The sequence below is a fragment of the Tympanuchus pallidicinctus genome, unplaced genomic scaffold (assembly GCF_026119805.1).
Source record: "Tympanuchus pallidicinctus isolate F22 unplaced genomic scaffold, pur_lepc_1.0 scaffold5, whole genome shotgun sequence".
Lineage (NCBI taxonomy): Eukaryota > Metazoa > Chordata > Aves > Galliformes > Phasianidae > Tympanuchus > Tympanuchus pallidicinctus.
In genome coordinates this window covers 53377325-53403951 of record NW_026294769.1, presented here as the reverse complement: position 1 = coordinate 53403951, position 26627 = coordinate 53377325, and the positions used below count along the sequence as shown (strand labels likewise).

The 26627-nt window shown below is 40.6% G+C and overlaps 1 protein-coding gene across 2 annotated transcripts; it reads left to right on the top strand.

Annotated features, from left to right (window-relative positions):
• On the top strand, nt 1-26591 carry CDH17 (cadherin 17). 2 transcript variants are annotated; one of them, XM_052703347.1, is made up of 18 exons: nt 1-154; nt 2554-2623; nt 5713-5811; nt 6483-6620; nt 8149-8287; nt 9417-9575; nt 9868-10067; nt 11907-12038; nt 12820-12970; nt 13720-13935; nt 15724-15800; nt 16874-17065; nt 18134-18378; nt 20211-20341; nt 21550-21786; nt 23172-23288; nt 23394-23510; nt 25746-26591. In XM_052703347.1, exons 2-18 carry the CDS (start codon nt 2579-2581, stop codon nt 25856-25858), a joined length of 2508 nt encoding a protein of 835 aa, XP_052559307.1. In that variant the 5' UTR covers nt 1-154; nt 2554-2578; the 3' UTR covers nt 25859-26591. The 2 variants fall into 2 exon arrangements, with proteins under 2 accessions (XP_052559307.1, XP_052559308.1); XM_052703348.1 differs by lacking the exon at nt 1-154 and adding an exon at nt 218-291.
• Nucleotides 26592-26627: the final 36 nt, after the last annotated feature.

Here is a 26627-nt window from a genome sequence, read left to right as displayed (position 1 = left end):
TAATGTTTGAGCTGCTGAACCTCTAGGGCGAGTCTCAGAAACTCTACACTGTGCGGAGACGCACAGACGGACACGGCCAACCTGTGCAAAGGCAAGCACCACGGCTGGAAGAAAGGAGCAATTCTTAGATCAAAAGAAGCCTTTTGTGTTACAGGTAAGCGGTGAGCTAGCTGTTGTTTCACTGAGAGACTTTAAAGGCTGAAACAAAGGGTTTGCTGAAGGCTTTGCTGGCAGTGTTAGGAACTCAGCTGTCCTTGTAAAATGGATGTCTGCTTGTGCTGAGGCTGTCTGGTTTGTATTTGATTTGGATCTGTTTCCCCTGTTTTCTCTTCACTGAATTTTAACATCTGAAATCAATCATTTTAAGAAAATCAGCTTTTTTTTTCTTTTTTTTTTCTTTTTTTTTTCCTTTTTTTTTTTCTTTCTTTTTTTTTTTTTTTTTTTTTCCATGGAACAAAATATTTCTGATTGTTCCTGATCTTTAGCCTCCAGGAATGTTCTTTCTTCTCTGAATGTTTATTATTGAAAGTTGCTGAGATACGTGCATGCTAGAGGTTATCCTAGAGATTTCTGTTCAGGTAGGGGAACCAAAAAAAAAATTACTAGGGATATAGGGTGCAATGAAACAGAGAAATGAAGGGGGAAATACGGGTCCAGTCCTCATCCAGATCTCAGGCTGCTTTTGCTATTATTTCAATCCTGAAACTGTCTAATGCTGATAAGTTATGTATCTGTTCATATACACCCAAAATCTATTCTAAGTGATAGAGGAGTACGTGTTTTGGTGCTCTGGTCTTTGGTAGAGCTGTGACTTGGCAGCAGCTTTCAGCCATGCAATGGTTGACACTAAAAATGCACAATGGAGATTCATACCACTCATCACTGCCTTACAGCAGGCCCTGCAAAGGGTACCTCATTAGGGCATGATATTTATTTCCAGTAAGGACACTTTGTGTCCAATCCAAGAAATGGCTGTATTTCCACTGCCAAACTTTGCAGTCAGTTCTGGGCAGAGACACCTGATGAAGACACAGCACAGATGGACGTGAAAGAGTGCATTTTCTGTTCCTTATGCTAAGGGTGAACATGCCGCATCCATAAACTTTCTCCTCTCTTGCTCCTCCTCTTCTCTCTAAACCCAAACCAAGCTATTCCCAGGTCTTCTGTTCCAGTTGCAACCATAAATAATTCATTTTTTGAGGCTCCTATCTGCTATTGAATGCAGTTGAAATTGGCCAGTGTATTCAGAAGGTGCTGGGAGAAGCAGAGAAGTTGCCAGACAGAGGAATGGCCCACACCTCCATAGACTATCTAATTGCAATATTGGGAGCAGGAGGTATCTTCACAGGTGGTTCAAAATGACTTCTCTCCATCTTGCTTGTGCACAGTTCCATCTCCTCTGGCTGCAGGCAGGGCAGTGAGGGACCTGCTCAACAGCATCAGTGCCAAGCACTGAAGGTTTGCCCTTCAGCCATACTTTTCAGACAGATCTAATGACTTTCCTCATCACCTCTAGTTTCAAAGGTGTGCTGTTACATTTTCTTCCAGTACCCACCCAGCTAGCTCTGGTACATGGAAAAAGCCCAGTAATTTCAAAAGGTGCAATTGCACACATTCCTCAGAATGACATTTGCTACAGAAAACACTGTGTCACACTTCAAAATAAGTGGTAGAGGGAGCAGCAATGTGGACAACAATTTCTATATTTGCAGGTCCTATTTTTAGTCAGATGTTAAAGAAAATAAAGCTTAAAAAAGGTATGATGGAAAGGCCAAGCACCAGGGAGGGTGCTGTGCCTCCATGCTGTTTTATTTCAGTGGACGCCTTTAAGGGACAGGGCTGAGGTGGCTGACTGATACCTACAGATGTGAGCCAGGTAAACATGGATCTGCACTGGAGTCATCAGCACTGTACCCCCACCTCACCTCTCTCCAGGACAAGCCTCATCCTTTTAGTTAAAATCTGGAAGCAGTGAGGAAGTAAGATTTCATTTCTGAAGAACCATTTCATTTGCAGGAGGATGTAATACCAGTCACTGCCTTTTTTGGAAAACCAAGTTCTCTTGAGACATGCAGTGCTCTCTGGTTTGGAAATTTCATTTTCAGTAGCCAGCTAATTTTAAGGGGTGCTCTCTCTGCTTCTGCAAGGTGCAAGGAGTGGTTTTGTGACCAGAAGACAGGGCCCTTAGGGCAGCTTCCACAAAGATGTACAGTTTTCTGTGATTATATGTTCCCTTTCAACATGCTTTTGCATTTAGTAAAGCAGAAATGAAGAGGGCTTGTGTGGTGCTGACCAGCCCAATAGTGAGACCACATGACTTGACATTTTGTGCTGATTTTGACTTATTTCTAGCAGCCACCTGGGGCTTTCACAGCACCTGGGACCTCCAGCAGCCTGGGGAAAAGTGTGTTGTTCCCATTCCTGCAGCCCCTGAGAGGGGTGAGCAGTCCTTCGCTGTTCATCTTTATAACTGTATAAAGGTTTACCTGTAATCTCTATGCACAGAGTTGGCCAGCTCATAGGCTTAAAGTTTCTCTCACCTCTTCTTTGCAGGAGCTGAAGTAAATCATATTCCAGTATGTTTAAGCTGTGTGGACTTCAATTTCTGCTTGCCGTTCAGTGGGTGAGTTGCAGCTTTTCCTTCATTTATCTTGGAAGAAAATGTCAAAGGTTGCCCAGGGGCCTCAGAGCTCTAACATGAAAAGAGCTCAGCTAAGCAGCCGTAAAACTGGGTGCTAGAGGACATCGCAACCGTGTATGTGATCCTATGACCAAAGGTTAAGCAGCCATGTCACTGATGAGGAAAAAAAAATATATATATTTGGAAGAAACCAGTTTATCTATTTTGCCTCTTATAGTTTCTCCTTAGATACCAAGTTTTCCAATAGATTGGCTTTTTTGCCAGTTAAGATTTAAAAATACTGCTGCAAACCATTAAGCAGTGCAGACATCTGTCACATCCTAGTGCACTGTCCTGTATTATAACCCGTACATAGTAAATGAATGTTGACTGAGCACTGGAACAGGTTGCCCAGAGGGGTTGTGGAGTACCCTTCTGTGGAGATATTCAAGACCTGGCTGAATGCCTACCCGTGCGACCTATTGAAGGGTACTTGCTTTATAGCAGGAGGTTGGACTCGATGATCTACAGAGGTCCCTTCCAACCCCTGCAATTCTGTGTTTCTCTGTATTCTATGGCATATAATGGCATATGGTTTAACCCACACATATTGATTATTCAACCTCATTATTTCAAGTACATATATTCCTTAGGTAATTTTGTGGAGATGAAATGTATAAATTTTGCCATTTATGGACCTCATCTTCTACATTCAATAGATTTCCTTGTGTCCATAAAGGCTTCACTGACTGTTTGTTCTTTAGAATTGAAATCAATAGGAAAGCTAGAGTGAATCAAATTCAAGTCTATGAAAAAATGCCTTAAAATGTGGAGACTCTGGGCGTAGGACTGGTGTGCAACAGGAAGCACTTTGCTGCAGCTTCCCTTACCAGAGGCAGTGCCAATCCCAGGAAGCCATGCCACAGCGTATGGCTGTTTGAAACTGAGCTGTCAGCCAGCTTATGGGCCAAGGAGTAAACCTTATTTCCCCTTTAGGCCCCTGAGGAGTGATTCATGCTGTAGACATACGTTTGGAAACATTTATGGTGCACATAAAGCAATTTTAATTGACAGGAAGAGATATCTCACTTGCTTCACAGCCTGAACTTTGAACCTGTTGGGTTTTATGGTGTCAGCCTTTGTTCCTCACAGTGGGGCAACTCCCGCTGTCAAACACGACCAAGGAAAACCCCTCCAAAAAATGGCCCCGGGAAAACCTCCAGAGATTTATGGGGGTCAGGCTGTGCCCACCAGTGCCACGTGGGGAGAACCAGAGCAATTCAGATTCGGGCTCCTGCTAATCCCCTGTCTTGAGATGAGCTATCAACATCCAGAGAAAAAGCAAAGGGCAGCCATAAAGTATTGTATCCTGATATGCGTAGCTATTACGTGGTTTCTTTGGGTATGTTTCTACGGTCACTAATGCTCACTAGAATTCTTTCCTCTCACCTCACAACTCTTTCCCCAGTTCTCACAATATTCCAGTTTTCCCATTTGCAAGAAGTTACCCTTGCAGGCGAAGAGGGCAAAATCTCTGGCTATTTATAAGCACAATCTGGTGTTATTCAAACGCAGCTTGTGACACACACACACAGAACAGCGCTTTAGGGTAAATTGTGCTGAACTTAGCTATGTCATAGTTGGAATTAAGTTTTCCCTTGGTGATATGTAAACTGTGCTTTTCTGTGAGAGGCTAAATAGCCGTCCTGGCAGCATCAGAACCAAATCCAGGCGAAAAGTCATGCAGCACAGTGCCTGACTCCAAAGAGCAGTGAATAGTGTGGCAATCTCTCTGAATCCGTAGAATAGAATAAACTCATTTTTCCTCCGGAATAAAGAGAGGAAAACTCTGGGAGGATCTCAGCAGGGAGTGCAGCCCAACAACAGCACTGTAGTCCTGGCAGGTAGTTTGTCAGCGCTGATGTGACTTCAGAGACAGAGAGGAGAATAGATGTCCTTTAGGATTTTGGTTTTGCCCTTGCAGAACTGCAGGTTGAATTGTCTCGTATGCTGCTCTAAGAGATCTTGTCTTTTTCATTTGGAAACAAGAACTGCCCTGAAACTTTAGGGCAAGTGTGTGCCTGGAGATCTTCGGGTGCCAGACAGGGATTGGTTATAAAAGTCATGAAAAATTTGTGAAAAAAAAAGCAGCCTGCGAAGGGATTGCCAGCAGGATATTAGCTGAGCATGTTTGCTGCAGTAGGGCTTTACACTTACAATGTGAAAGCATAGGACCTGTGTGGTACAGACCTGTGTGGCCTGCTCTGATGTTGGGAGTGATGGAACTGGGGACCTGGAGATGCCCAGCTTGTTCCCTCACAACGCATTTCATGATTCCATTTGAATTTTCTGAGGAAATAACATGGGGTACATTTCCAGTTCGTTTCCTTCTCCAAATGGGGTGCTGGGTTCCCCAAAGCATTTGTGTTACAGGGTTGCAGGGCTCCTGGATGGATGTGTTGGTTCTGCTAGGGACATTGGTGTGGTCCTGTAACACTTCTGTTTATTTTCTTTTGCTCTTAGTCTAACGTCAGCTCTTCAGTGTGCTAATTTGCTCTTGAAAGTTGGTCAAATATCAGTTCATTATAGAATCATAGAATCATAGAATCATAGAATGGCTTGGGTTGGAAGGGACTTCAAGGATCATAAAGTTCCCAATCCCTGTCATAGGCAGGGTTGCCAGCTGCTAGACCAAGTGCTAGATCAGGCTGGCCAGGCCCCCTCCGACCTGGCTTTGAACACTGGCAGGGGTGGGCATCTACCCCTGGGCAACCTGTTCCAATCCTTCACTGCCCTCTCAGTAAAAACTTCCCCTGACATCTAATGTAAATCTTCCTCCTTTAGTTTAAAGCTATTCCTCCTTGTCTTATCACTATATACCTGTGTTTAAAAAAGAAAAAGAAAAAAAAGCATTCTTTAAAAATGAATACACACTCAGAGATGTTCAGTCAAATATCTCTTCCGTTACACTGCAGCAAAATTACTTGCAATGGGCTTGGAAGTGGAGGGTTTCTGTTTGTGCCTGATGACAACAGATGTTCCTAAGCTGCTCTCTTCTTCTCTCCTCCTTCCCCTCCTCCCCCCCCTCACAGGCCACATGCCAGAATTTGGGGGACCTGCATTTAACCGGACCTCTTAAAGACATGAATTTTTCAATTCCAGAAGGAACAGGAGTGCGGGCCATTTACCAGGTAATCAATGTCTCCTATCAGGAGACTTGTCAAAAACCCATAGTCTTCACGTGCTTACCTCAGGGACAATTTTACTGCCTGTGCTGATGGGACAAGAAGTCCCCTGAAAGGATTTGAAATTAACTTTGATTTCCTTTACCTGTGAATTCAAGAGTCTATATGCAAACAAACAAATAAACAACAGGAGACAACTCCTCTTAAGCAAAAATATTAAGGGCATATTGTATGACAGAGATTAATAATATCAGCATTCCTCGAGAATGGCTTTCCATGCAACTGTGTCATCATTTTCCTTAGGCTCTGAGATTTTCTTCCCAAAACCACAACCACAGAAGGACAGATCCAGCTCCCAGGCAAATGGAGGATGTGTGTCATTATTTTCCATTCCCGCGCTCAGACAAAGTCCTGTCCTAGACAGACGTTTGCTTTGGAAAGAAACCACACTTGGGATTTCCTGCAGCATTCAGGAAATGGTGTGAAAACGCTGTGTTTTGGAGAGGGATCAGAAAACAGCAGATTTTTTGAGCAGACTATTGCAGTATCATTCTTCAAACCAAGCACACTATTGGCAATAGATTTTAAAAGACACAAAAGCCCAAAATGATTTAAATTATGCTGAAAGTTCTGGAAAAAAAAAAGTTGATTTTTCTTCTGATTTTTTCTCATTTTAGTTCACATCTGAGTCTCCCAGTGTGATATTCAGAGCAACTGGTGAAAAGGATGGACTAATTGACATTCTGCCAGATACAGGAACACTGTATCTCAATGGGTCTCTGGACTGGGAGACCAAAGCTGTGCACAATCTGCAGGTAAAAACTCAATGAAAAATAAAAAGGAAGGGTTATTTGCATTCAATTTATTTTGGGGGAAACATGAAACAAATAGAAAACTGTACTGGAATTTCAAATTGTTTATTTTGTCTATATTAATAGCCAGTTTTTTATTTTTTTCATTCTGAGCATTGCTCAAAGATGTGATTTTAGAGTTTTGAAAGATTTTGCACAGGAAGGTTACACTGAGAACAAGAATTATCCTGATGTCAAAACCAATCCATTAGTAGTCCTAACATGAGGAGAAAACTTGATTAGAAGTGAAATATGGTGCCACAAGTGAGGCTTGCCTGTAACTGCTGAAGACTGTTGTGGTGAATCCTATGGTTAGAACATGAAAATAAACTATCATAGTCTATTTAGGAAGGTTATTATCTACTATTTAGTGACAAATGATGTGACTAGAAGATATTTAGACTCAGAAGCACAGATGTAACCTGTGTTAGCAGCAGAAAGCTATTTGGCAGATGTTGGAAGCTACTAGAGAAAAGATGATAGTATGTTTGCCCTGTTATATTAATTCCATAAGGATCTTATCATGAATGCTGCTGGGAGTAGGACAGCAAATAAACATCTTTTTGACTCAGTGCAGCCTTATGCTCTTATTCTATGTCAAAAATGGCATTTCCTTCTTTGAGGCACTGACAGTGGAGAAAGAAATGATTATGAGAGGATCAGTGTCTGAGCAGACAGAGAACGTGATGATGCTTTAGCTAGGCTTAGCTATTTTTCTACAGAACAAGATGTCTAGATCTTCAGGTTTAATGGTTTCATGTTATCAGCTCTAAAGCACACTTGGAATGGCAAGTATTAGAAAGGACAATTTCCTAGCCCAAGAAGTTATTAACTCTAAATTCGCAAATCCTTTACAGACGAGAAGAAAAATGACAGAACTGAATAACAATATTTGGTTAAGTATAAATAATTGTGATTTGATCGATTACATGCAAACAAAATAAACTCTGACAAATACAATATATACTTGGTGCTTGAAAGTCAAACAAGGCTGAAAAAATGAGAAGTCAAAGTGTTTGGAACAAAAATGTAATCAGAACTAAGAATTAAGTTGTATTAACAAACCTTTAGATCAGCTTACTTTTCTGGTTGATGTTAACTATGGCACACTTGAATTCTCTATATCATGTTGAGTTTTCTCCTTGTTCTTTAGAAAACTTCCATTTCTGCTTAAAGGAAATCTTTAGGCCAAAGCTGTGCATGAGTACATGCACATGTGGGGTACTTTGCTGAGGCTGGAACATAGAAATTGCTCTCTGAAAAATGTCAGCAAATGCAGGAGGGGGTTATTGCTTAGTATGGTGAATCATTGCACGCAGGCTATTGCGGTGAATTGGTCCCTGTTGTTGGAACCACTCAATGATGACTCTCACCAGATTTGTAGCACAATAACAATGACCTTGCATTTGACAATCTGATTTTCATTTAGGTTTTTAAATCCTGAATTTATCTGCATTGAATTATTCTTCTGTTTTTCTTTTTTCAAATCTAGGTGGAAAGCCTGGATAAAAATGGAGAAGTAGTGAAAGGTCCATGTGCTGTTACAATATATGTTGAAGATATCAATGACAACCCACCAAAATTTGACCAAACACAATACACTGGAATTGTGAGGCAGAACTCCCGTGCAGGTAATCATTGTTGTAATTTAATATTACTGTCAGTAAGAGTTAGATAGAAAAATTAAGTGGTAAGATGAATTGGGTATCATGCTTCAACAAGCTGAAAAAAAAGTTTTCCTTCCTACAAGATTGTACTAAATAAAGATGCAAGCAAGTATAATGTAAATGAATATGCAAAAAAGTGACTACTGTGTGGTGTAAAGGGATGAGTGTAATCAGAATTTTTTCATTCTACTTCTTGCTTTGCAAGTATTACTTAATAGGGAAATATTGCTGTCCTCTTCATTGCACTGAAAAGGAAAAACAAACAACTCTATGCTTGAAGAAGTCCAAAAGTTAAAAGTTGCCTAAGTTTATGCAGAAGGAGAACGTTAAAAGTATGTAAATCTTTGAACATCAGAGTAGACAGTATTTGCCAGAGAAACTTGGATTATGGATTGCAGAAATCCATTCCAGTCTTAAGGAAGTACCAAAGAGCAGTTTGAGACCCATATTTTGGAAATGAAACAAATAGCTCAGCCAGCTCTATCACTGTGACCATGGAATCAAGAGGAAACATTCAATAATATGCATATTAGGCTATATGGAGCTAGAAAACCATTCTGCAATATTTTGGTGTATACTTTAACCTCATCCAAGGCAAAAAGATTTTGAATGTTACATAGGTGCTCAAAATGCAAAATTTTGTTTATCTTACCGTGCATCTCTGTGGTTTTTTTTTTCATTTTATGATTGCTCCTTTGTTTACAGGGAGTGTATCACAACTCCTTGTATGGCATTCTTCTCAGAGTGCTTTGAGTTGAACTGGTTTGCATAAGGACTACAAAGTGACTTTAAAGTAAGAGACACCAGTGAGCTACAATCCAGTTACAGGCACTCTTTAGCTGGTAGAGTTATCTCTTCCACTTCTACATCTACTGGTTTTCACCCCCGTTGTGAGCCTATTAAGCAGAGATAGTGGACCCACGGGGTGGCACACAAGAAATGTAATCTCCATGCCCAAACATAGCTTAACACAAGAACTGTGAAATGAAACAGAAGCAGCTCACTGCAATCTGACTTCTTGGCTAGTGAGCTCTGCACAGATGGACTATGTGTTGAGACTAAATTGTTATCACTGTCTCTCTAATCCAAACAGGCAAGCCCTTCATGCGTGTCCATGCCACTGACCTCGATGATCCTAGAACTCCCCATGCGCAACTGAACTACAGCATTCTCCACCATTTTCCCAATCCTTATGCAGAAATGCTTTTCCAGATTAATAGTTTAACTGGAGAAATCTCACCAAGTAGGACAGGTATGTAAAATTGTTTGTCTATCAGAAAAGAAGCATATATTTCTGGATATGCATAGAAACAAAACTCTGAATACACTAAGCCAGATCCTGGGGTTAGTTCTGCTCTTTGAAATCTAGAAAACCAAAAGCAGTAACCTGAAAAATACAGCTTGCTGAGATTTGTACAGAGATCCATTTGAGGAATAAGCCTCCAGCAGATGCAGAAGCAAGATGCATATAGTAGGCAACAGTCAGATGGAACATCTCCCAGCCTCTGCTTCATTTCGCTTACAAATTTTTGCTCTGTCCCTAGGCTCTTCCTACTTAGACCCCCAAAAGCAGGACACCTTCACACTCGTCGTCTCTGTGAAGGACATGGCAGGGATGACAGAAAATGCTTTCAAGAACAGTGTTGACGTGATCATCACTGTGAAGGAGAGCCTGTGGAAGGCTCCTCCCACCATCACAATTAAGGAAAACTCAACCCAGCCCCATCCTGTCAATATCAGCCAGGTAAGTCCCTTGGCTTCAGTTCCTGCAAGGCTACTCAGTACCACAGGATTGTTTTATTCCAGCTCACCGAGTTCAGTGATTAATTCTCCAGGACTTTAGCACTTCCCAGTTATTTTTTGTATGATATCCTTTGGAAATGATCTTCAGGACAGGGCTCATTAGCATATTGTTAGTATGAAATTAATGGGCTAAAGGTATGGAGATAGAGAGGCTAGACTTTGTCCTTCAGTTTGGAGAGGCTGGTAGCATCACTTCTGTGCAAGAATATCCCATGAATGGTGGAAGTTTTTGAAAATTTTCTTATAAGGCAGCGTCTGAAAGAAAAAAGGTATCTTACATGGCTGTTTGCCACAGTATGAAAGATAAAGTGAGGACACCCTGAGTGAATTAGTTTAGAGACTGAAATATAGAGGTCTGTGAAAAAAGTCTTGAGGATAGTAAAAGGTACTTCTAGTGACAGCAGATGTGTGTTCTCTGCTGAAGATATGATCTTGCATGGGTGTCCCAGAGGATGGAAACCCCATCATACAGGGGTGAGCTGTGTGTCTCTTCTCATACTCTCAAGATACACCATGGTAGTTCCTGATGTGTGGCAATTTGGTGCCTCTGTGATGGTGCTCCTCTTCTCTCCTGCTGTGTTTTTTCACCTTTCTGTAACACATAAGGTCCTCCAGGCTTTGGACAAATCAAGAGCTGGCCCACTTAAGGTAATTCTGAAGTTAGCCTTTTCTGTCTACAGAACAGCCTGTCAAGGGTCCAGCTCCACTGCAGACCCGTTGTGAATAGTTCCCTTTACCCAGAGACATTTTCTGTGGCCACTTTCGTGTCACATAATGCACATGCTTCCTCTACAGTACCTAAGAAGGGCTTAAAAGCCTCCTTCAGATTCTTGCATTCTGATGGTATTTCTCTTCTGATGTTTCACTGGGCAAGCAAAATATTTTGCCCACAATTGCAGAGTGAGAGTGGTATATGCACCAATAAATATTAACCAACAGACTGACAGCCTTTCAGAAATGTTTGAGTTTGAAAAGCACCTTAGCACTGGCACCCTCAATGCAATCATCTCCTGGGTCTGGTTGAATTTGTCCAACTGTGTTTGCAAGACTAACTGCTTGGGTGCAGTTTCCACTGGCCTCAGTGACAGCCCAAGGAAGCCCAGTGTGAAAATAGGTGGAAGAACAGTTTGGTGCTCACATTCTAGGTGGCTCATATATAAATTGTATGTGGCAGCTGTTGGTGTGCTGATTCTGCCTACTGGAAAATGAAATGCAGTTGCTGTTAGAATGTATGAAATATAAACAGTAATATCAGCTCCTACACTAGTTTGACACTCCTTACTTAATTTAATTTTAAATCTGAAGTATCCCACTAAAGATTCTGTGTCACAGACATTGATGCATTTAATGAGCTTACACACACTTATGTGCAGGTAAGTAGTGGATATTTGCTTTGATGCTCCACGTCTCTGCATTAGACAAACCAAGAACAACAAGCTGTAAAAGGCAGTGAGAAGAGATGGAATAGATGAGTCTTAAGACAGTTTCTTCTCCTGTATTGCCACTAATCTTCACAAAACCCTCTCACAAAAAGATAGCCCATGTTTGACAGCTGGAGAAACTGAGATAAAATTGCTTTACCACAACTATTCAGAGAACGGGAGTAGACTCTTGGCCAGTTTTTCTGAGCCTTGTCCTGAGAGCCTGCCAAACTGCTAATTTTCTTGTTTATGTATCTAACAGGAATGCAATCTTTTCTGTTTGTGGCCCAGAAATGATCCCTGTTAAATCTCAATCCACACTTATGACTTCCTGTCCTGACTAATTTTTGTGGTTTTAGGTGCAGTCAAATGAGCCAGATGTAATTTATGAGGTTTTTGAAAAAGAGAATCTGGGCAAGCTCCCATTTTCCATCGATCAGAATGGGTTTATTTATGTGACTGAGCCATTGGACAGGGAAGAAAAGGATGCTGTAAGTAAACACGTGCAACTTAGCTGGTGGGAGAGAGCATAGTGGGAAGCTGATTAGTGGTGTGGGAGTAAACACAAGGAAGCTAAGGAGGACACAGGGAAAAAAGGAAATTAAAGTTTAATTTCTTAGTAGATGTGAAAGCCTATTCACCTACTATACTATAAGAGAGACTTATGTTTTCTACCCTACAATACTTCCACGTGGGTCTGGTGTAGCAATCACCACCCACGACATTATGTATAATATGCAGTGCAGAACACACCATGGCAGAGTTGTTGGTTCACAAGAAGAGGATATTCTAAATCCACTCCAGATCCCAGACAGCATAGCAGAGGAGAAGTATTAGTTGCAGCTGTAATTGTAAAGTTACCTGAAGTCCTCTATATGATGGGCTTCTATACAGAAAACCCTCTGTTCTTTTTTGTTGGAAGAAATCTGGGGACAGAAAGGCTAGGGATCAGTTATTCTGGAGGAATCCCTTCTTTGGATGTAACAGATTCACTTGTAAACCGACAAAAATGAGATATTCCTGCTTTTCTTGAATTTTTGAGAGTAAGTTCTCGGGACAGTGACATATTCAGGATTTTGCAGTTCTTTTGAGAACTGAGATCTTGTGTACAAAGGTATAATGGAACAGCTCTGAAGTAAACAGAGGGAAAATGCTGAATGGTTAAATGAGGGAATATTTCGTTTGCATCGAAAGCTCCCATAGTTATCTATTTAAATGCAAATATGTCATTTTAGACATTCAACACACCTAATCTCAATACCCTCATTGCAGTATTCGTTCTTTGTGATCACAAAAGACAAAGAAGGAGAACTGGTGGACAAACCTCTGAAAATTAATATAGTAGTGGAAGACATTAATGACAACCCCCCAGTGTGCCAGAATGCCGTTACTATACTTGAAGTTCAAGAAAACGAAAGCGGAGGTAAGAAGACATCTTCCATTCATTCATACACACATAATTCTGGTCCTCTTATTTTTTCCGGCTGGCTGCAAACAGAGACAGAAATTTGGACCCCAAAGTGTAAAACATTCTTCTGTGCTGACAGCCCTCTTGTTTCCATGTTGACAGTTCACACAGAAAAGAGATCAATAAACTGTCTGAAGTCAGATTCCAAAACTGCATTTAAAAAATAGTCTGCAATATAAAACATAACATTGCATTTTCCCACAACCACGGGTTTGGACTAATGTTAAAATGTTAAAAGAAAATGTTAATGTTAGAATGTTAGAATGTTAAAAGAAAACAAACAAACAAAAACCCCACAACAAACCAACACTTCTCATTTCAGTTGTTATCATTTCTATAAATGTTGATCTGAGCTCATTTCTTCTCATCCTGGTGCTCCTCCAGCATAATACCTCTGACTTCAGTGGGCCATTACCAAAATTTACTTCTACGTCTTCACATCAGTTATTTGGTTTCAAGTCTAAAGTATCTATTGCAGATAGATCAACAGACACTTTAGATCAGAACAAATAGCACAGCACAGGCCCAGACCAGCTGGTTGGAATGCTAAAGGAAAAAACTATAAGAAGTCAAATGATTGTGTCCATTGCAGAGTTTTCCACTGAGCTGTATATTTATTAGTGTTGCTGTGGTCAGTGTGTACCTCTGAGCAGAAATAGGAGCACTGTGCTATCTGGCTGACTCTGTTCTCCCCTCTGTCCCAGGAAGCAGCATTGGCACTCTGTCTGCCACAGACAATGATCAGAAAGACACTCTCAATTCTCGGCTGAAATTCAAAATTCTGAGTCAGGATCCTGCTGTTCCTACAAGTAATCTGTTCTTTATTCAGCAAGACACAGGGGTTTTGCAGTTATATGGCCATTCATTAAACAAGCGCATTGCCTCTAACTATTCCTTGAAGGTGCAAGTGACAGATGAAGGTATGTAATGCTTTCTGTTATATGTTGAAGTAATTTTGTTCACATCCTCACTGTCCAAGAGATTAAATGAATCCTAGGGAGTTCACTGGAAGCATCACTGGATGCTGACCTGCTCCAGAGCTGTCCTTACTTGTTCTTGAGGTGTAGAGATGTTCAGCGTGACTCACAGTGCAAGTGATGGAAGGAAACCAGCTCTAAGGCAGTGCATGGTTAAACCAAGCACTTTGTTAACAAAAGATTTCCTTGCACAGGGGAAAAAAAAAAAAAAAGAAGAGAAGATGTATGCTTGATTGTTTACATATCGCATTTTTTCCCTAAAATTTTCAAACACACTCATAAATACATGAATAAATAAATAAATGCATGCAGAGAGTCCAGATAATGTATTTCAGAAGATTTAGAGCTGAACTTCATCTTTAAAAAACATAGAATCATAGAATGGACTGGGATGAAAAGGACCACAATGATCATGCAGTTTCAACCCCCTGCTACGTGCAGGGTCACCAACCAGCAGACCAGGCTGCCCAGAGCCACATCCAGCCTGGCCTTGAATGCCTCAAGAGATGGGGCATCCACAACCTCCTTGGGCAACCTGTTCCAGTGTGTCACCACCATCTGTATGAAAAACTTCCTCCTAATATCTAACCCAAACCTCTCCTCTCTCAGTTTAAAACCATTCCCCCTTGCCCTATCACTATCTATTTTCGTAAACAGCTGTTCTCCCACCTGTTTATACGCTCCCTTCAAGAATTGGAAGGTGACAATGAGGTCTCCCTGGAGGCTTTGCTTCTCCAAGTTAAACAAGACCAGTTCCCTCAACCTGTCCCCATAGGAGAGGTGCTCCAGCCCTCTGATCATCTTAGTGCCCTCCTCTGGACCTGCTCCAAGAGCTCCATGTCCTTCCTGTACTGGGGGCCCCAGGCCTGGCAGTACTACAGATGGGGGCCTCACAAGAGCTGAGCTGGGGGGACAATCACCTCCCTCTCCCTGCTGCCACTCCTTTTTTAATGCAGCCCAGGATATAACAATCTTGTCCATTACGCAAGATCCCAGGAATCCTTTGTGGTTCACTGTATGGAATGTAAAGCTTAAAGCCTTGAGCTGAGGTGCTCAAAGAAAGGTAACATTTGTGTTTGGAGGAACATCCTTGCACACAAAGCAGCGAGATGAGCCCCTTAGTGAAACAGCACCACTAGGAAAACATTGCTGGACGAGAAGGCAGTGAATTATACACTTACTTGAATTCCAACCAAAGCAATTTTTAACTTTCAGTTTATGGAGCACATGTGGAAAACACAAAAATCCATCTATACTGGAATAGCTTACAGACAGACAGTTTTAAAATCATAGTCCCCTAACTAGGGTTCCCCAATCAGGCAGTGGGCAGATTTATTGGGATCTGAAGTCTGGCTGGAATGAAAATTAGGGCAGTGTCCAATGGCCCGCCAAGAGGACAAGGTAAAAGAATTCGCAGGGGTAAATTTTTATATGCGAAAGTGATATTGGGAGAGATGGCACAGCTCATAGCTGAGCTATAATAAAAGAAAAGGTGAGGGAAATGAAACAGGATGAGCCAATGTTGAGGAAACTGGAAAGGTAAATGGTAGGACAGAGAGTTAGATGTTCACTGATTACAGGACACTAGAAATCAAATTCTTACAACAGCAGGGCTTTGCTTGGTTCAAGCAATTTGACAGTGTTCACTTTTGCACACAGTGAACTCTTTCAGAGCAAAGTTATTTTTGGCAGAAGGGTTGCTGTGACATTGCTTGTTCTCTTTCCGTGCAGTTTTCCAGACAATCTGTGATGTGCAAATACATGTCATTGACATCAACGACCAGATTCCCATCTTTGAAAAATCAGATGTGAGTATTTATAACACCATCTTTGATGTTCCTAACAAGCTTTTGACAGATGTTTGAGCATGACTCAATGTCCACAGAAGTCAGTGGGAAACTAACCATTTACAGAACAGGTAACAGAACAACAGAGTGAGAATAAAGTCAAGGAATTGCTGCAAAGCCTGCTTGCAATGTGTATCCAGACCACAAATGGCAGTGCTTCTATTAAGGCTGTTCATTTCAGAAACGTATGTTCTGGGGAGGGGAAGAGGGAAGAAGAGACTTTAAAATTAATTAAAATGGCAGTCCAATCCAAACATAGACCTGCTGGCCCTTGATCCAGAGCAAGTGTCAGGCTCTTGCCTTTCACTCTGGTGGAGCTGCTGAAGCCTACAGACCTTCCCTAACTTTAGGCAGTTGGCCCGTCTCGCTACAGATGCTGCAGAGGCCAACATGCCTATACCTGATGTGCACAAGATCCTGCTGTACTTCAGGCAATGGAAGCACAAGGATCAGGAAACCTATCCAACTCATCAGACGTTGGTGGCCTCTTGGGGAAGTTGTACTGGTTTTTGGGCTTTGCTGACCACATTGCCCAGCTATCTGTTGGTTCTATGCCTACGCAGAAAGCTCTTTCTTGACAGAAATTCTTAGTTCAGGACCTGTTCTCAAAATTGCTGGGTTATAGCACATGTCAAATACAGTGTGGCAGTGATCTAGTGCAATAGAACAATTAAATATTCAACAGTCTCTGTGATCAGGGTGCTCAGTGGGAACAGAGCAGACCTCTGTACTGTCCCTTCTGCTGTGAGCATTGCATGTGCTTGGAGCAATTTCAGCAGAGGACGTAAAAGCTGCCCCAGAGGGTCTAGGACTGCTAGTTTGGACTGTACTGGTCGATTACCCATGGACGGTGATCCCCTCATACTTGCTAAATGTGAAGCTAAAAAAGAAGATAAATCAGCTTTGCTGTAGTGCCTTTCTTGCTGATCTTGGGCAGTGAGTTAGCCCAGCTCTACTATTGAGCTTATTGCAGAACTCGGGTTTTAATCTACAGATGATGCTCACTGTGTCACATCTCACCAATCTCTTCTCAGTATCACAACGTGACTGTTCCTGAAAGTCTCCCAGTAGGAACGGTGTTATTAGAAATTCAAGCTACTGACGGGGATGAGCCTGCCACAGGCAGCTCCCACATCATTTACCAAGTGAAGGAAGGAGATCCAAACAACGTGTTCATTATAGAAACAGATTTTGAGACAAACCGAGGATTCCTGAAGATTAACAAGGTGAATAGATGGATTTGTTCTTCTCCTATATATGCCTACACACTGCTGCTGGCTCTGCTGTTGCCCCCTTCTCTAACAGAGCAGGAGATCTTCATGTACCACAGGCGAAAAATTGCATTATTGGAGTGATTGACTGCAGCCAGAGTGGTAGGCTATCATGGAACTGATCTTCCACCCTACTGGTGATCTAGGATGTTGGTGGCTTTTGCCCCCAAGCACAGGTGAAACTGGCTTGATTCAGCATAGGACAGTTTGTTCCTGCAGAGACAAACGCTGACTGTGGCAAAGACAAGGTCAGCGTGTGCTGAGGTGGCTGATAAATCCCACATGCTGAATGTTGGAATCAGAAACACAAGGAAGGTTTTCCACTGAATCTAGGCATTTTAATAACAAAATACTTCTCCCTTTGAAATTAGCCTTTTTGGAAGGGCAAGAACTATGGGTCTGAAAAAATGATTGCTGAAAAAATGATTTTCCAAGGAGTGACACCTTGTTAGCATCAAGTTTACCTGCCACTAGCCAGGCCAAGAGCAGTTACTCAAGCCTGACCACAGTATCATTTCTTTCTTGAGGAGGCAATTGTGAGAAACTCCATGGTGCAACAATCCTCACAAGACTTTTATAAGCCAGAGGTCATCCAAGGCCTTCTAGTAAGGAACTATAAATACTATTGCTGTAAACAGGATATTAAACAGTTATTAAACTTAGGCAGGTGGCAACATTATTAGGAAATGTGGTTGCTGAGGAACCCTCCAAACGGGCATATGGTTTCATTTAAATTGACTGTTCCCAGTGTCATTTTACTCTTGACAGTTCTCCTTTATTTCCTCTATATCTTGGGAAGAAGAGGATTTTGCTGTTTCTCATGGTGAGAAAGGCAGGGGAGCTCCTCTCTGCCCTCTGGCAGCAGCACAGAGGACCTCTGCCTGTGCTTTGCTGACTCCTCATGGGTCAGGCTCTGCCAGGTGGGCCACAGATGAAAAACGAGAACATTCTCACATCAATCTGGTGCTTGCTGAAGCAGGCAGTGGGACCATTGCTTAAAGTACATTTTTCTGATTTATCCAGGCTCTTGATTTTGAAACAGCTGAAGTGCACAACCTGGTAATCAACGCCACAAACCCCGAGCCTCTGGTGTCAGGAGTGCAGTACAATGCCAGCTCCCTTACCTTGTTCAAAGTCTTTGTAACAAATGTGGATGAGCCTCCTGCCTTCCACCAGGAAGTTTACACTGCAGAATTATCTGAAGATGTTCCTGTAAATACTCTGGTCACGACAGTGGAGGCCCACGATCCTGAGGGGGATGCTGTACGGTAAAAAATGTGACAAATACTTGTTTATTTATTGTACTTAGGATTTATAATTTTCTTTCTAATACGAGTAAAAGGTGTTTGGAATACAGAAAAAGGTTTTTTTTTTAAGAAAAGCTTGCTTATTCTTATTTCCTAGTAGAAGGAAGAGATGTTGTTGAGTGGTGGCCAGTGACCTACCCACAGGAGACTTCCAGGCAGTGCTTTTTCAGTCATCTATCCATCTGTGTTGTGACAAACACTGCTAGTGGGGCCCTGGAGCAGTGAAACTAAATGTGGAAAAGAACAATATATGTCTCCAGGAAAAAGTTAGAACTGGTTTGAAAATAGCAGGGTTTCCAAATGCACATTACCAAATGTCTTTAAGGAATGAATGATGTACTGAATGCTCCCAGGAACCAGTAGGGCAGTAGCTGATTTTCGTGTCTGTCAGGCAACTTCAGCACTTTTTATCCTAAAACACAAAAATAATAGTGACGCTCAGGTCCATGACTGATAATTAATTCATTTTCTTTTCTGACGGTCAAAGACTAAAGATCTACCTTCACTCTGAATGCAAGGCTGTGTGCAAGCCAGTTCCTATGCTTGTGAGGGGATGCAAAACCTCAGACTGGCTCATTTGGTGCCTAACACTTCGTCATAAGGTCAAGATGTCTTCAGCCTCTGCCAGATCTCAGATCCATGCACAAAGCTGTGCCACATGGTCTGAATGTACCTTTCACAGCAGTGTTGGGTAGAAAAACTGTTTGTGGTTCTTTCTGAACAATTCCCAGCTAGAATGCTGAAAAGATCAATCCAAACCAAACAATCCTTGAAATTTGACTAAACACCAAATAGTTAATGGAGTTGCAGAATACAACCATTAGGCCTTCTGTGTTTTTTTATTCCCAGTGGTTTATCATCTGGCTTTCTACTTTTCCCTAACTTTTGGGAACTTAACAGGCTTGGCCTTCAGTCAAAATGGTTTGACAGTGAGCCACATAGTCCAGAAGCTCTGGGGGATGATGACAGAGACAGATGACAGGAATTCATGTTTACATGAGCCACATTTATGCCAAAAAATAGGTTGAAAGAAGTACAATATAAAGAGTAAAAATGTACAAGCATGTCAGCATGCTGTTTTTAATGTAACGAGTACTGAAAGAACAAAAGTAGTCAATGAAAGATATTCAAACAAATGTTTTTAACTGGGTCATGTGTTCATGGTTAAATTTGTATAAATAAATACCCAGAGACCTTGTGCTTTCTTCTTTTTCTTTTTTTAAACAACAATATACAGGCAATTAAGCAGTGATCTTTAAAGCACTCCCAGTTTCAAGGCTGCTCCTATGGTAATCATACAGCAGCCCAGCTCAGGGTGCTGGCCCCTTGCTTATCCTGGCTCTGCTGCTTTTTATGTCCCTGCCTCCTATGGCCTGTGTCCCCATAAAAACCAAGGCACGGTAGACATGATGGGGAGAGAGGGGTATGGCATACTTACAGTTGTACATACTTACAACATATAGGGACAGAGCATACTTCTAGATCAAAAGCTAGAAATACAACAGGTTTACAGTTACTAGGAAGGTGAAGCACACATAAACTGGAGGAATGGTGGCATTCCCATAGTTCTGCTCTCACTCTATACCCTCTGAGCTAAATCACTACCAGAAATGAATGGGTTTGACCTCTCTTCCTCTGTCTGTCCCTTCTGGTTGGCTGTACTACTTGGACCTTTCTCTTCAAGTACAACATTAATCTAGTTACTTCCTATGATCAATAAAGTATTTTCTCTGTCAACTTTTTTTCATGATCTGGAATAGTGTACATGCTTTTTTTCTTATTTCTTTCTAAAGATATTCCTTAGAAGGTGACTGGAGAAAATGGCTGAGGATTGATTCAACCACTGGGCAGATATACACTGCTTCTGCTTTGGATCGAGAACAAGAACAAGCATACAGAGTTAATGTTGTTGCATCAGAGACAAGTAAGTGATGAAACAACTACATACACACACACAAATAAATCCTCTGCCCTTCTTGGTGTATGAGTAATGATCCTATCTCCCATGAATTCATGAGGACCGGGCAGCAAAACTGAACACATGAAAAGTACAGGAACATGTGATACATCTTTAGAAGGATATATCCCTTAAGAATTAAACTTTCTTAAAGGATATTTTGAAATTGCAGAACGTGAAGATTAAAACAGCTTTCATGAAGTCAGCTATCATAAACCATTATATTTGCTTGAGCAACAAGGCATACAGTGAAGATCACAATTTTTTCAATGTTTTCAGCATCAACTTTTTTACCATTCTTTTTCTCCACAAATATAAAGATTTTAGATTTTTTTGGTAGGCATGTCTAAGGTTCCCAAAAACATATCTGGAGACTAACTTGTAATCCTACATAAGATTACAAATCATTTTATTACAAATAAAGCTAATAGGTTAGTTAGTCTGAAATTCATTGAGGTTCCTAGGTCCACTAGCATCTTTGAGGTACTTCACATGTGGAGATTTCCTTGTGTGTTTTAAATCAAATAGAAGTTAAAAACTCTGGGCTATATCTAACTGAATAGATATAAATCTTGTTTTCCCCCTTATTAAGCACTTATTAAAAATAATGCTGTCCTCTGTTGTGGAGGATATAAAGATGCAGTTACTGCATGTCAGGAGGAAGGTGTGCTTCCTCAAACACTGAGTTGGAGTGGGGCCATTCCTATAGGAATGGGCAGAAGAAATAACAAGATTCTGAGAGCTATTCCCGAGTATCTTATGTTGGCCCTGTAGCAGGGTATTGACTTGTGTTTCTCATGTACAGAAAAGAGAGAGGAAATAATGTTTGGAGTTTCACACTTAAAAGAGTGCTCCAAAGAGTGAGTGCTCTGACCTTGAATACAACTGTTTCTCAGATACAGTGGTCTAGCTACCTCCTTTGGTTTGCCAGTGTTAGTTGCCAGTAAGTTAAGTTAGCAAGAAATAAATCACACTGTTTTAAGAACTGGTAGAAGCTACCACCAGTCTATCTGGATCTCCTGAGACTTTGCCTCCACTTTCCATGAATAGAGTACCACCTCCCACTGCCCACATGATGTTGCACCAGGATGTCTATAAGATAGTTGCAAATGAACCAACCCAGCCTCTACATCCAAGCTGTGATTTGTAATTTTGCATTCTGTTAAATTCTACAGATAACGCGGCTCAGAAATTCACAGCACCCTTAGTATTAAACTTAAAGGATGTGAATGACAACCCTCCACGGTTAAATATGGATTATCCTGTTTTCTTCTGCTACCCACTCAGAGGAGGAGAGAAAGCACTAATTCGAGCTACTGATGATGATGAACAGAAATTTTACTCAACAATTACCTTTTCTCTCAAGGATGATATTGATACAAGAAATAATTGGGAAATCTCAAAAGTCAATGGTAAGTTAATAAAGTTATTCTTATAATGAAATGAGGCTCTTAAAATTGTTTGGGAAATATAACAAAATATTGAATTCCTTTCCATTCCTACCATCACATACCCAATATTTCAGGTAGAAAAAAATGTAAGTTGTTGAGAAATTCCATACATTTTGGTATGCATTTATTAGAACACTGAAGTATTTATTTATTTATTTATTTAAGAGTAACATTAAGCACATTGCAATTTAATATTTCGCTGCTACTGAGGAGAGAAGAAACATATAAGAATAAACTATACAGTAAGCTTAGAATAACGTAAGCCATTTCTGACAAAGTTAGAGATGTTTGTAAATCGTCTATGAGTTACTGCTATTTGTGTACCAAGAGAAGTCCTGCCTCGCAATCCAACTATATTTTTTGAAGGAGGACAGTAAGCACGTGAATAAGAAGAGTGCTGGGTTGATAAAGCCCATTCCTAAAAGTCTTCTGATGAAATGTCTCACTAGATAAGTCTGGATTGGCATGGTGAGAGGAACAAGTTTTGAAAGAATAAATTGTCCAAAAATCAGAAATTGGAGTAAGTGGTCAGCTCTTGCCGTAGAGGGAATTCACATTTGGTTTTCTATACTATTTTTTTTGCTAGGAACTGTGCAGTTCTATGTATCTGCAAAACATGTGGATGTGCAATAAGGAGGCAAAGTTCACTGGTGATCCAAAGTTATTTGAGTAGAAACCAGTTGACTGTAGAACTTCTTGTCACAGGATATTTTGGATATAGAAATATTCAACAGATTCAAATAAAGAAATTAGATCTTGTCTAGGAAGTCCTTGAAGTGAAAATGAAGGCTAGGAGACTGTTAGAAGAAAATAATACATATGCTTGTCTTTTTTATTGTAATCTTCAGTTACTGTTTAATTCAATTACTGGATAAGATATAGGCTTAGATTTTAAACTGATCCCAGTGAATGTTACACTTGTACATTTCCCAGTTTTAGATTGTCTTGGGCATGTCAGCGTAAGAGCAATAGAATGCTGATTTGTCCTCCAAATTTTCTTGGGAACAATTTTAGTTGGTTTTGTCTTGTAAGAGTACATGATGGTTGATACTCTTGGTTTATATGTGATGGCATCACTGTAGCAAAACCCAAGATTAGATTTGACTGCTGCAGAAATTAAGAAGGAAATTCTCTGGAGATATGACACAAAAGGCCAGACTGTGCATTCAGACAGTCCCTTTTGACTTCATGTTTGCAAACCAGTAAGACCTAGAAAGACCTGGAGGAAAACAGGAAGTGCCATCACGTGGAAAGCAGCCTTAAGAAAAAACATATGCAGCTGCAATGAATGTTGAGCTAAATTTCTTCCCTGTGCTGACACTAATATACCTTTTTGTTATTTACAGCTACTCATGCTTACCTCTCTCCAAAGCATACTAACTTTGAAGAGAAGGTATATACTGCTCCAATGATAATTAATGACAATGGAGTACCACAATTGGAGAGAGAAGTGGCACTTGAAGGTATGCTATGCTCAGAACTATTATTTCAAGACAACAGTAACGTGTAAGAATGATCAAACTGCACTGTTAAACTTCTCATTAACTTCATGGCACTTCTTTTTGCAGTAAGCATCTGCACGTGTTCAAGTGAAAATTCATGTTTTATACAAGTAGAACGTGAGCACTCGAAGCCAAGCACCGGTCAGGCAATTGGGATACTTCTTGGCGTCCTGATAGTTATTGGTAGGTGATTTCTTCTTGGCTGACATGAAGTCTGGTCTTTGAGATGCTGCTGCTGCATTGCTGACACTAATTCACTTCTTCTGTGGAGAGATGTCATAAATGTTGCAGAATAAGCAAAAGAGAGATTTCATACCTCAGATCATGATCCTATACCACAGTTGCTGCAAACTTGAAGGTTCTTGGTCATAGAAACACATTTCTTTTGTACTGCATGTTCTTCTGCATGCAAGTATAATGTCATAGAAGGCTGTTATGACAGAAGAAAATCCTACACTTATAGCATATTGCCACTTTATTGCTAACTACCACCTTTTCCCCATCAGAGAATGGACTGGAAGCCTGTCTTGGGCTTTCAGATTATAGTGAAAATAGCAAAAAAATGTCCAGTCATGTCATGCTATTTACTGTCTTTAGATTTCCAGTCATCTGCTACCCTTAGATTATAATTATTATTTCTTTTAACGTTTTTGAGCTTTGTAGGTTTCCATTTTCCAGAGTGAGAATAAATTGAGCAGTGGAAAACTGGCACTTATTTGAACAAAGTAAATTATATGAAGTGTTACCATGAGCTTGAGCTGACGGTCCTTTGACAGATGGCTTAAAACTTTTCCAAAACAAAACATAATATTTTTCTGGTATTCTTTTTATGAAACATAAGTGAAAAATCAGTGAGGATGATTGTTGATGGGTTCCAGTACCCATGCAAGTAAAGAACAAAAAGAATTCAGTGCACAACACCCTGTGATTTTTGAATGTAATGATCACAAGCACCAGAATGGGAGACTGTGAATGAGCCATGAAGAAGAGAGGAAAGATCCATGGAGAAAATCAAAGAAAATGATTAAATACCTTATAGACCTCACATTCAAAAGAGTAGGGTGAAGCTACAGGATAAAAGTGGGGGGAAAAAAAACGAACACCCAACTTATTTAGTAATGATGCCAATTTGTAAAGAGAATGAGTCTCCAAGAACAAGTTCCAATTTACCCAAAAAGACAAAGACAAAATACTATACATCAAACCCTTAGAGACAAAGAAAATGCTAATGCATATTTGATGCACACATGTTCATATTTTGAAGATGGAAAGGGAAAAAAAAGGGATCCAAAAGACCTACAATGGAAAAAGCCATGCTCAGATTAAGTAATTGACAGAGAAAAACATTAATCTGCGTCTTTATCCTCTCTGTTCAAGCTTCTTACATCATTTTTTTTGCACGATGCCTTAGTTTGATCCCTCTCCTAGCATGATGCTATATGTAAATACAAATGATAATGGGTAACTAACCGAGAATATTTTAATTGCAAGAGTCGGCTGGCTTTAGAGCGCACAGTAAAATTTGCTACCACATTGTAACTTCAAAACAAAAGAAAACACAGTGCATGTAGCTCATAAAAGACTTTTAAAAATAATTCCCAAAATGATTTTACATAGTTTATTTTTCAACATAATTTTTCCACTTTAAAGGAAAAATCAGATGATAGCGTCTTAAGGAGAGCTAGCAAGGATCAGGGACCAGAGATGGGCAAGGAAAAAAGGAAGAGGAAGGTATCTAAAACATTTTTGAAATCTGGCTATACAACAATGCTGACTTTGACCTTGTAGCTCAGAAGGTACGATCGTAAAAACAGTCATTTTTTGGAGGTGTGTCTGACACAAGAATGAATTCCTGCATGAGCTAAGGGCTATCTGAGACCTCAGCACTTTTTGTTCCAAAAGAAAGGGTCCTCTGTAGTCTTACTTTATTTAAAAGAAACATTGACACTGGAAAACAATTCAACAAAGCACAAAGTGAACTGCAAACCTTCAGCCAATACAGTTTGATGGGACAAAGTCTTTCCTTCAAGCAAAATTCTCTCTCTTTAAAAGAGTTTCTCTCATTGAGGAAAGGATGAGAGAATCACTGAATCACAGAGTGACTGAGCTTGGTAGGGACTTCTGGGTCCATGTGGTCCAGCCCCCCCCCCCCCCAGCAGGGACACCTACAGCAGGTTGCACAGGACAGCTACTCAAATATGAATGTAAGAGAACAGCTGTGGAGGAGATATTCAGGGCAGTGAATGGGGTCCATGAGCATACTGCTGCCCCAACAGTGCATGGTCATTCCCCAGAGCCATTTGGTTTCATTCAAGTTGTGAAGCAGTACATATATTGCAGTGTCACTGTCAGTCTCTTTGCTGAAATACCTTTTCAGAATGTTTTCTTTACTGACAAGTTTTTCTCTCTGTTTTTCAGGTGCAATTATAGGAGGTGCATTTTTTCACATGAAATACAAAGAGAAAAATAAGAAGAAGAGCCAACAGAGAGATGCAAAGGATCAGTCTGAAAGTGATAAACTGAATGCATGACTGCTTATGTCATCAAGAGAAAAATGCCCTTTGGGCTGGGGAGAGGTGACCTTTGTATCTCCCAAAGCCCAGAAGTGTATTATCACGAACTGAGGATACAAGCATAGAAAAGCAGGCTCCCAGGGTCTTGTCCTCACTTTTGCGGGTAATTATATTCAGCAACATACACTTCAGCATCAGCCATTAGTAAAAGAATCAGCTTTGACAACTGTTATCTCATGACACCACCAAATGCTGAGCTCCTGCAAGGATCAATGTATGGAATCAGTCTTTGTTCGGCAGCTAACACAAACACGGACTTTCCAGAGGACTAACATTTTATTTGGCTGTACATCTACTGCTCTATACCTCTCCATAAGTATTTGAACAGCAGAATGGGGAATAAAATCGTATTCTACATTTGAAGATGCATCATGAAGTGTCAGGAGTTCCTTTGAGTATGAGCAAAGTTCCTTTGAAACACTGCAGTCTGAAATCTGCCCTGGGTCATATCTACCTGCTTACATTATTCTGGTGAATTTGTGCCAGCAATATTCACTAGCGATGTGACATTTCGGTTTTTTGTTTATGGGATCCAGTTTGTGAAGTGCCATTGTCTTTCATTACAGTTTTGAGGTTAAAAAACATGCACTGAGTCATGTGGAAATTGGGTGATGTCCTGTTTTATCATATGTGCAAATATTTTGCTTGCCTCCTACACACTTGATAAGAATAAAAATGTTCTTTAATGGTTTTAGTGTCTATTTTTATTAAGAGAGAGAAACAGTGC

Excerpts from the sequence above, each read along its gene's own strand:
- CDH17 (XM_052703347.1), top strand. The coding sequence starts at position 2,579 with ATGTTTAAGCTGTGTGGACTTCAATTTCTGCTTGCCGTTCAGTGG. Across the intron at positions 12,039-12,819 it reads ACAGGGAAGAAAAGGATGCT|TATTCGTTCTTTGTGATCAC; the intron begins GTAAGTAAACAC and ends CCCTCATTGCAG. Across the intron at positions 23,511-25,745 it reads TGGCGTCCTGATAGTTATTG|GTGCAATTATAGGAGGTGCA; the intron begins GTAGGTGATTTC and ends TCTGTTTTTCAG.